The sequence below is a fragment of the Triticum aestivum genome, chromosome 3D (assembly GCF_018294505.1).
Source record: "Triticum aestivum cultivar Chinese Spring chromosome 3D, IWGSC CS RefSeq v2.1, whole genome shotgun sequence".
In the NCBI taxonomy this organism is placed as follows: Eukaryota; Viridiplantae; Streptophyta; class Magnoliopsida; order Poales; family Poaceae; genus Triticum; species Triticum aestivum.
In genome coordinates, this window is record NC_057802.1 from 472956981 (window position 1) to 472967664 (window position 10684).

The 10684-nt window shown below is 50.9% G+C and overlaps 1 protein-coding gene across 1 annotated transcript; it reads left to right on the forward strand.

The window, feature by feature from the left end:
* Window positions 1-3781: 3781 nt before the first annotated feature.
* Window positions 3782-6196, forward strand: LOC123079767 (laccase-8). Its single transcript, XM_044502569.1, has 6 exons — window positions 3782-3909; window positions 4028-4179; window positions 4299-4546; window positions 4623-4745; window positions 4848-5762; window positions 5861-6196. Exons 1-6 carry the CDS (start codon window positions 3832-3834, stop codon window positions 5989-5991), a joined length of 1647 nt encoding a protein of 548 aa, XP_044358504.1. The 5' UTR covers window positions 3782-3831; the 3' UTR covers window positions 5992-6196.
* Window positions 6197-10684: the final 4488 nt, after the last annotated feature.

The following is a 10684-nucleotide window of genomic DNA, read 5'->3' on the forward strand; positions in this document are numbered from 1 at the left end:
GGGGAGTGGGTGGAGGTGTCGGTGGTGGGTGGGGGGAGTGGATAAGGGGAGGGCGGCCGGCTGGGCCTGGGGTTTGGCCCAGTTGGGCCAGGGTCCAGTTGGGGGGCTCCTCATTTTGTTTTTGTTTTTTTTGTTCTGTTTTTTTTTGTAATTTCTTTTCTTTTATTTATTTGCTTTTCTGTTTTATTTCAATTTAAACTATTTAGGCATCTTATAAAAATGTGTTTACCACACCATATTTACTTATGCAAAATATGGCATCTCCCGAACATTTTTATTTTAATATTTGAAAACTTTTGTCGTTTGACTTATTTAGGATTTAAATTTGACACGGTTTTGAATTAACCCGAGATTAATTACAGTGACAGAGGTGACGTGGCATCATTAGCGTGGGATTACTGTAGCTTGATTACCCGGGCGTTACAGCTACAGTGGTGTTCCGTCAGGTCGCCGCTTGCTGGCGTCACGGGTGATGATGATTGCACTGTTGCCACGCCGGTCCCGGTCAGCGAGTAGGTGGGGGCACTGTTGCCACGCCCGGCTGACCAAAGGCATGGGCGGGGCGCTGTGGCTTCGGTCATCAGTTGGTGGAGACTCGTCCCATCATACGGCCGGGATGGGACGGCCGCTGACCCTCGGCCGGGTTTGAAGAACACGCCAAGGGTGGAGCTGGCTTGTTGGGGAAGTCTTGAGTTGGTTGCTGGGGCCGAGTATGAGGAGTTCGGCCGGGTCGAAGGACTTGGCCGGGTTGAGCGACCCGGACAAGTGCAAGCCGGATTGAGGGGCAGTGCTGGCCCCGTTGTTTTTGAAAAGGATCCGGGTTTCGTTGCCTGTCTGGGGTTCATCCCCCGACAGATATAATAAGATACGATTACTTATCTATTTTCCTATTATTTGCCTTCTTTTAGAGTTCCTTTTTATGTTACTATACTTATTTCAAGGGAGGGGGTGGTGGGGGTGCATGGATACCTCAATTATTATGGTGTACATGGCACTTGTGCAATGAGGTCGCATGGGATTGGAGATGCTTCAGAATAACTATTGGTCGGCACTCTGGAATCTTAAAGTTGGTGCAATAGTAGATATCAAAAGGAAAATTTCACACATAAAAAGATACCAAAACGAAAAAACCGATTAGTGTTGAAGAGGCATATAGTGGTCATGTTTGTCTAACTAAGATAGAGCATGGGAATGCCTGTAGGACAGCTAGGCAAAGCTTAACATTGACGACATGGGTTGTGGTTGGTGCTTTATATATAAAGTGGGATGAAAGCTTATTTTTAGAGAGTTTTGTGGAGAAAACACGCAAGCTTGGGCATGCTCGTTTGGAATGGTCAAGGTGAGGTTCTCTCCTATCCTATTGGCGCTTCATTTGCCAATGTGCATGTGCGAAGTTTGATAGAGATCCTAGCATGCGCTGGATAAATTACGCTGGTGGTAGAACGAGTGTGGATGCACATTGTTATGGAACCCGACTGAGGCACGAGATTTGATTTCCTCGTTGCCAAATTTTCGCATCTACGAGGCTAAAAGCGGGTGTAACTTAGTTGCTCATGAGCTTACCCACTTTGTGGATGGGAATGTGAACTACCTGCATGTATCATAGATCAACTTAAAATGGGACGTAATGATGTTACGACAGATGAATAAAATTCTCTTTACCCACGAAAAAAATTAGGGTTGCACATCAACATCTTGTGGGCGAATATCATATGAAACCGCACCTTAGGTTCTACCATGCTACCATTTCATGGTAGCAACTCTAAAAGGTTTTGAAAAATTCTGATTTGGTTTTGAATACTGACGGTATATATGTCTACAATCCAACAAAATTTTGAATACGAATTCGATCTAACAGAAAGAAACAAAATGACAGATAGTAACACAAAACGACAAAGTTGTAGACACTATTCACATTTGGATCTGTATTTTTTTTGTTTCTCCTAGGTCTTTAATTTGCATTTAAATTCCGTGGAATTTAGACATATATCTTGTCAACCTTCACAAAAAAAAATCAAAAACCTTCTAGAGGTGCTACCATGAGATGGTAGCATGATAGAACCTAAGACCATCTACAAGCGCGGTCGCCAAATCCGGCCTCTCAAACGCCCGCGGACGCGCCCGGGCGCATTCGCGGGCATTGACCAGGCACTCCTCAAATAACTCTCTCTGCATCCGAACACCACATATGTGAAATCTTAAAACCATAAAAACGATGCAAGGAAAACACATACGTAGTAGGTAAATCAACTAATCCTCGACTACGCTACTCGTTGTCATCGGAGATGTCCACTATCTCCATTCCTGGCTCTGAGTACATGGGCGCAGATGCAACTCTGGCTCCTCCTCTGCCTCTACCTCCATCTTCGCTTCGACCTTGTCGAAGAGTGTGTTGGTTTCCGCCTGTTCTTGCCGGAGGAAGCGCCGGTTGGACTCCATGTACGCCTAATCCTGGATGGACTCCGGGATTGCTGCCTGTTCTACTATCTCCGCTGCTTGGGTGACGGCGAACTCCGGCATAGCCTCCTCCATGATGAAGCCCGCAACCGGCACCGGCTCCTCCCCCTCCATGCCTCCGTCTGATGCTCCCCCTCCCCCCTCCTCGTCCTCCTCCTCCTCCGGCTCCGACGAGTCCAGAGGTAGACCCGCTGCGATCCGGGCAGCACGCCTCGCCCTGATCTCCTCCTCAATCTGGAAGCGGCGCTCCGGCGTTAGCATAACATAAGTGGCCTTCTTCTATTGGGCCATGTCAGACAACAAGGGAAGAAGAAGGTGGAGACGGAGAGAAATATGCTCAGGCTAGCGGCGCAGAGAGGGAGGAAGAGGTTGTAGCTAGGGTTGTCGATGTCGGCCGGCTTAAATAGCCGGACTTTTGCCTCGGGCGGCGTTCACATCCCCACCGAAGGAGATGTCCGTCGGACTGCTGGGTTTTCAGGCAATTCCGTGTGGGACCGGAATGTCAGTCCGACGTGACGGACGCGCTCGGGCCTCCCCATATCCGTCCAATATTTGATGTGCCGGTCAGTCCGGGCGTTCGAGGCCCGTTTGAGATGTCTGTCTGGGTCGGCTTTTTTTTGACCGGTCACTAACCAGGGCGTCCACCCGGGCGTATGGAGGGGGGGGAGGGGGTTGAGACGCCCGACTGTAGATGCTCTAAGGTGTGGCATCACGTGATAATCCCGCAACATCTTAATTAGGTGCCATGTTTTAGATACGAACTATGTTCTGCGGTTCGGGTAAACCATACGACTTGTTTGTTCGGAGGCAATATAAAATGGTCATGATCAAGTCAACGCACGTATAGAATACATAGGGAGGTGACGGCTACTTTTGAGCATTTGAAATCGTCTTGTAATATCTCGCAAAAAGAAAAGATCGTTTTGTAATAAGACAAAATCTTTCTCGATATCAATCCCATTGTCCCTCGTTCTCTGAGCCCGCTGCGCAGGGTTGACCTTGGTGCTACGCGCCGTTTCTTGTAAATTTCCTGTTGAAGTAGTCTAAAACACAAATTGCAGCCGCTATCAACAAAATGACGGTTACTTCCGCGATTAAGCTACGTCCGACCAGGTGCAAGCCACGGTTATTACATGTCCTCGTCGCAGTCTGATTACATCGTTAACGCGAGCTCACACGCCAAGAGGATCATTGGATCATCGTCGATTGCAAGACTTGTTCCATTGCCGATTAGTTCCGCAAACGATAAGTACGTACGTATGTGTTGATAACAAGTGGCTATATATCTCTACATATAGAAGGACGACCAAGCTAGACAAGCCTACAGTTTTCTGGTTTGCTAATTGATCTTGCTGCTGCTTCGGAGTTGGGGTGATGGCCATGCTCGTGGCGCTCGTGCTCGCTCTCTGCGCGACGATGGCAAGAGCGGCAGTCGTGGAGCACAACTTCACTGTAATTTCCTGCACCCTTTTTCTTGCTTCAGGCTAGTTCAATCATATGCCCAACCATGGCGATGTTCCATCATCTTTGTAACTTGTGTGTGTATCGATGTATATATGCCAACACGTAGGTGGGCGGCATGAACATCTCTCAGCTCTGCATGGACAGCGTGATCTACACGGCCAACGAGCAGATGCCCGGGCCGACCATCGAGGCCACCGAAGGCGACACGGTGGTCGTCCACGTCGTGAACGATTCACCGTACCCACTATCACTCCACTGGTAACGATTCACTATCACATGGTTTTACTTTCGTTTGAGCGATAAGTAATATGAATCGAAGTGAGCACTTCTTTACGTCTCGGGGTGTAAGTCGAACTTACGGGTCATCATCGTTGCAGGCACGGCATATTTCAGCTGCTGAGCGGGTGGGCTGACGGGGCTCACATGATCACGGAGTGCCCCATCCAGCCCTCCGGCAACTTCACGTACCGCTTCAACATCACCGGGCAGGAGGGCACCCTGTGGTGGCACGCCCACTCCTCGCTCCTCCGCGCCACCGTCTACGGCGCGCTCATCATAAAGCCCAGGAATGGCACGGACGGTTATCCGTACAAAGCACCATACGGCGAGATTCCAATCACACTAGGTATAATATACGCGTGTTAACGTACACAACAAACATACATGGTGCAAGTCTTCACATACAGTTCTTTCTTTGGCAGGCGAGTGGTGGAACAAGAACGTGGACGATGTGGAGAAAGACGCGCACCTGACCGGCCTAGGGCCGGAGGTGTCGGACGCGCTCACCATCAACGGCAAGCCGGGAGACCAGACCTCCTGCAGAGGTACAACCCAATTTACAAGTGAAAATGCTTCCATAATCGCGTCGAGCCACAGCAATATATGCGACTAAAAATTTGCCTTTGATATATTTCGAACAAAATTAGGTGCTGGTATCTTCGAAGTGGAGGTGGAGTACAACCAGACGTACCTCCTCCGCATCATCAACGCCGCCGTCAATGTCGAGCTCTTCTTCAAGGTGTCCGGCCACAACTTCACCGTGGTCGCCGTCGACGCGAGCTACACCGAGCCATACGCCACAGACGTCATCGTCATCGCGCCGGGCCAGACGGTGGACGCGCTCATGACCACCTCGGCGACGCCGGAAGGCCGGTACTACATGGCGGCCAACGTGTTCGAGAGCAAGACCGTCCAGATCCGGTTCAACAACGGCACCGTCACCGGCATCGTCACGTACAAGGGAGCGGCGAACGGCACCGCCCCCTCCATGCCGGCCATGCCAGCCCCCACCGACGTGGTCGCCGCCGGCAGGTTCTACTGGTCTCTGAGGGGCCTCGTCCGGCCGGTCGACCCGCCGTTACCAACGACGGTGGACCACAGCATGCTGGTGGAGTTCGGGGTGGACCAGGAGCCATGCGCGCCGGACCAGACGAGGTGCGGGGGGTTCGCGCTGGTGGCGTTCATGAACAGGAACTCGTTCCAGTTCCCCAAGAACGCGTCGCTCCTGCAGGCGTCCTTCGACGGCGTCCCGGGCGTGTACACGGAGGACTTCCCGAGCTCCCCGCCGCCGCTGCCGGGGATCCGGAAGGCGACGGCGGTGAAGAGGGTGAACCACAGCGACGTGGTGGAGGTGGTGCTGCAGAGCCGGGCGTACAGCAGCGCCCTCGGCACGGAGAACCACCCGATCCACCTGCACGGCTTCAACTTCTTCGTGCTGGCGCAGGGGCTCGGCGCCTTCGACCCCAACGCCACGTACAACCTCGTGAACCCGCGCGTGCGCAACACCGTCATCGTGCCCGGCGGAGGGTGGACCGTCATACGGTTCGTGGCGAACAATCCAGGTGAGTGTCTGTGAACTGTTTGGTTCATATGCTTTGATGCTAGCCGTCCATCGGACTGTGTATGTTAAGTTGTTATTAACCTACCGCCATGGCTGTAGGTATGTGGTTCATGCACTGTCATTTGGACGCGCACCTGCCGTTGGGGCTGGCAATGGTGTTCGAGGTGCTCAATGGTCCGGCGCCGAATATCCTTCCTCCGCCTCCCGAGGACTTTCCCAAGTGCTACTGACGCAGCACCGATGTATTGTTTGCATGCTTGACAAGTTCGTCGACAGGGAAGTGAGATATTGTATGGGACACCTGACGTGCTCGTATATACAAGTATAATGTACTGCCAGCCACGGATTTATTTCATTATCTTCTTTGCGTTCATGATTGATTTGATACTTGTTTCGAAGGTGGCTTAGTCAATTGTTCCAAGCTTTCGGTTCTGAATAAAGGTAAACACATTTATGTGTACTAGTGACCACCCAAGTTTTTCTTCTTCTTTAAAATAGCAAATGCTATCTATTGTTCGAAGAAATTCAGAAAAAGCCTCGATTTACACGAAAGTGGAGAAAGGGAAAGGACAAGAACGGATCTAATACCCTTTCCAGCCTCACAAAGGCTTGTTCTAAAAAACAAAATCTCACAAAGGCTTCCGTGGGCCGGCCCAACAACGAGGCGAGCAGTTCTCTCACGATGTGCCGGTTCTCCTGGCTCCTCGTTAGTTACTCAGAGGGCATTTCCTAAACGGCGCCTGTAGCGCCCGTTTTAGCTTACTGGTACACGGCGCACACCCCTTTCACCCCGCTGGGCCGGCCCATCTCCTGCTGAAAAAAGATGTCCCGCCAGAGGATCGAACCAGCGACATCCCTGTCGAGCAAAGCATCGCTAACCATCACGCCAACTCGCTTATATGTGAACTACAATCTTTTTCCTCTATTTCAATTCTATTCTTTCCTCTTTTCCTTTTTTTTCCTTTTTTCGTTTTTGTTTTCTGTTTTTCCTTTTTTTTGTTCTTCCTAATTTGATGTTTTTGCTTGAAATTCGTGATTTTTTTTTCTTAAAAATCAATGAACTTTTTTCAAATTCGATGAACTTTTTTCCAAATTCGATGAACTTTTTTCAAATCCGATGAATGTTTTTCCAAATCCGATGAACTTTTTTCAAATTCTATGAACTCTTTTTCCAATTTTGATGAACTTTTTTCAAATTTGATTAACTTTTTTCAAATCCGATGACCTTTTTCCAAATCCGATAAACTTTTTTCAAATTCGATGAACTCTTTTCCAAATCCGATGAACTTTTTTCAAATTTAATGAACTTTTTTCAAATCTGATGAACTCTTTGCCAAATTCGATGAACTTTTTTCAAATTTGATGAACTTTTCATGAAAAATTATTAACTTTTTTTCAATTTTGATGAACAATTTTCAAATTTGATGAACTTTTTTTCAAATTCGCTGAACTATTTTTCAAGTTTGATGAACATTAAATGAAAATGCATTAATTTTTTTTATTGATTTTGATGAACGTTTTTCAAAACCAATAAGTTTTTTCAAATTTGATATACCTTTTTTTAAAACCAATGAACTTTTTCAGGTTTGTGTAATTTTCCTCCAAAATGAAGAACAATTTTCAAAATCCATGAACTATTTCAATGTCACGATCTTTTTCCAAAAAAAATATATGAAATAGAATAGCGCAGCGACATTATTTATTATGCCTTTGCCGCTGTTACTAATCACTACCTACACGATAGATCGAGTGGCTAGCGGATTTTTCGCGAGCTTTTGTGTTCGCTGCTGAGCGCGATTCGTGGGTCGGCCCAACTGGGCGCCGTAACGAGCGCTAGGAGAGGTTCGGGCGCCTGAAGCGCCCGATAGGAGCTCCCTACTCAGAGCATCTCCAGCCGCGCCCCCAACAGGCCCTCTTCAGACTTTTTTCCGTGCCGGCGCTCAAAAATCAGCCTAGTCGCGTCCCAGGAGCCCGATTTTCGCCGGTTTGGGCCGAAATTGGCGCCGGCGGACCCAGGCCGAACCCGCGCACGCTGGGGGGCTGCCGGGGCAAGCGGTTTTGGCGCGAAAGCGGATGGGACCGCCGAGTCAGCGAGACGCCGCTTCGTCGCCCTCATCGCCTCGGTTCCCGCGGGAATCAATGCGAAGGCTGTCACGTCGGTCAGCCTCCATTGATGCCTCACGGGCGCCGCAGTGAACGCACCGCGGCGCGCGTCCAGCCACGCGTCGCCCTCCATGCAGCCCGTCGCCGCCCCGCTATGGCTATAAAAGGCGACCTCCCCGTCGGTGGACGCCACAACTCTCATTTCACCCCCCCCTCTCCGGAGTAGATAACAACACTCCCCTCTTCCCGCCGACGAGAAAGACGGCCAAGAGGTACCCAGGCAACGGCGCGGTGGCGAACGGCTTCGGCTGCCGCCACCTTCAAGGGCCGGAGGCGCGCCTGCTCTACGAGGCCGAGTACCCGGCGCCCCCGGACATGCGGGTGCCGGGGACGTGGAGGCTGAGCGCCAGCGGCGTCCCGGTGCCACCGGTGCCCGAAGGGGCGGCGCGGCGGGCCGAGATCGCCCGCATCCGCTCGTCCCTGACGCAGGAGCAGAGCCGCGCTACGCCACCGACAGCCACATCCTCTGGACCATGTACTTCCAGCGCTGCCGCGAGGAGCAGATCGCGGCCACCAATGGCGTCATCCCCCGCGGCCGCTTCAACGCCGACGGGCGGCGCGGGTGGTGGGACGCGCCAGGCCGCACCCTCGAGGCCGTCCTCGACCACATCGAGACCGGCAACGTGCCGCGCCTCGAGTACCCGCAGCGGCCATCCTTCTCTCGCCGCCGTGGTAGCTCTTGGACGCTACGGCGGATGGAGCCGGGGTCGTCCTCGTCGTAGGGTTCCGGCTCGCCGGCCGAGCTCCGCCCCGTGAAGCCCATGCTGGAGGAGACGCCGCTCGGGCGCCGCACCCGCAGAGGCGCCCTCGTCATCAACAAGGGTGCCCGGCCCTCCCCGCCTGGTCCGGCTCCGGGGAGGCGCTCCCTCCGCCTGGTCCGGCCGAAGCCCGAGCCGGGGCTGCTCCCGGTGAAGCCGGAGCACGTCGAGATGGCAGCCCCCGACGACGAGTCCGCCCTCAAGTGGGCGAAGGAGGACTACATCCGGGAGCAGGTCCACCGGCAGCGCCGGGCGTACGCGGAGCTCCAGGCCCGGGCGGTCGCGAGGAGGACAGCGTCATCGTCCTCGACAACGACGAGGAGGACGAGGCCGGGCCGTCCAGCGCGCCACCACGCCTCGGCGACCCTGGCCAGGGCTGCAGCAGGGACGTCGCCGGTCCAAGCCAGCCGCGCGACAACGATGATGACGGCGACGACGGCGACTACACCCGCTTCTACAGGCTTCTCGGCATGTAGACGACGGCGGCGGTGGCAGCTAGGCGTAGTTTGGCGTAGTTTAGGCGTAGTTCAGGCGTAGTTTGCATGTTTTATGTACAAATTTCAATGAACTTTCGCCGAGTTCGTGCAAAAGTCGCCGAGTTTGCATATATTTTGTACGCAACATCGCCGAACCCGGGGCGACCGGTGGGCCGACGACTGGGAGCTAGGTCGCCCCCACGCGCCAATCTAGCGCCGGCTCGCCGCCATGGGGCTCTTTTTCGGCGCCCTGGGGGGCCGAACGGCTGGAGATGCTCTCAGTTCACACTTGACCGGTTGTGGTTGACCGTCGACTTTTTGGGAAAGTGCGGTTTAAAAAATTTAGAAATTTAAAAAATGTTCACGGATTTGGACATGTTCACAAATTCAAAAAAAATCAAGGGTTCAAAAATAATTTATGAATTTGAAAAAATTCCACGAGTTCGAAAACAAATTTATAGATTAAAAAAAGATCATGAATTTGGAAAAAGTTCGCACAATCAAAAAACAATTCATGGATTTTAAAAATGCAAGCATTTGAAAAAGTTCACACATTTGGAAAAAAAGTTCACGAAACGAAAAAAAAGAAAAGGCAAAATGAAAATAAATAAATAGAAGACCAAAAAATGAGTGGGTCAATCAGCAAGTGGAGTGCCTCCTGAGATGCCTTATTAGTGCTCATCCCAAGAAATGTTTGAAATAGCTTTCTATGTGTGAATTTTTATAATGCACCACCAGTTGTCATTTTGTCTTGAATAAATCAACCTTTAAAGTTTTGTATGGTCGTAGTCCTATATACTTTGGAGTTGTTTCTTTTGATACTGCAGCTCCTGATGATATTCAACAATGGTTGGAACATAGAGAAGTGGTTAACCATTCTGTCAGGTAACATCTCTTGAGAACTCAAGCAAGAACGAAGAATCAAGCTGACAAGCATAGAACTGAGAGGGTTTTTGCTGTGGGAGAGGAAGTTCTTGAAACTTCAGCCATATGTGCAGTAGCACACAAAGCTAAAACAATTTTTAATTTTTTTTTTCTTATTACCGAGCGAATTGAAGAAGTGGCTTACAAAATGCATCTCCCAGTAGCCAGACAGACTGTACCGGCATATCATCTTGAGATTTACGAAGTCATCATAGATGCTTCGTCGTCGACGAAAATGACTCCTTTCACTGAAAGCGCATCGGCGAAAATCCTGAAATAAATCCAACAATAATGCGAGCACCAGGACTTAAATCCTGATGGGCTGAAAATACCAGTGTCCCTCTAACCATTCAACCACGTGTTGGTTCGCATCATGCCGGTATTCTCGTTGGTATGAAGAGGTGTATATGCCGTTTGCCCCATTTTCTCGCAAGTCGACGTTGAGCCCTCTTCGTCGGAACACGGCGTGCAAGTCAAAGCCGGCGAGCGGAACTTTCTCTCCAAGCCAAAAACGGAAGGAAGAAAGGAGAAGGAACGTGCGTACAAGACGAAAATTCCTCAAATAATGTGCCGAAATCGAAAACGCCTCCGTGGAGCAACGC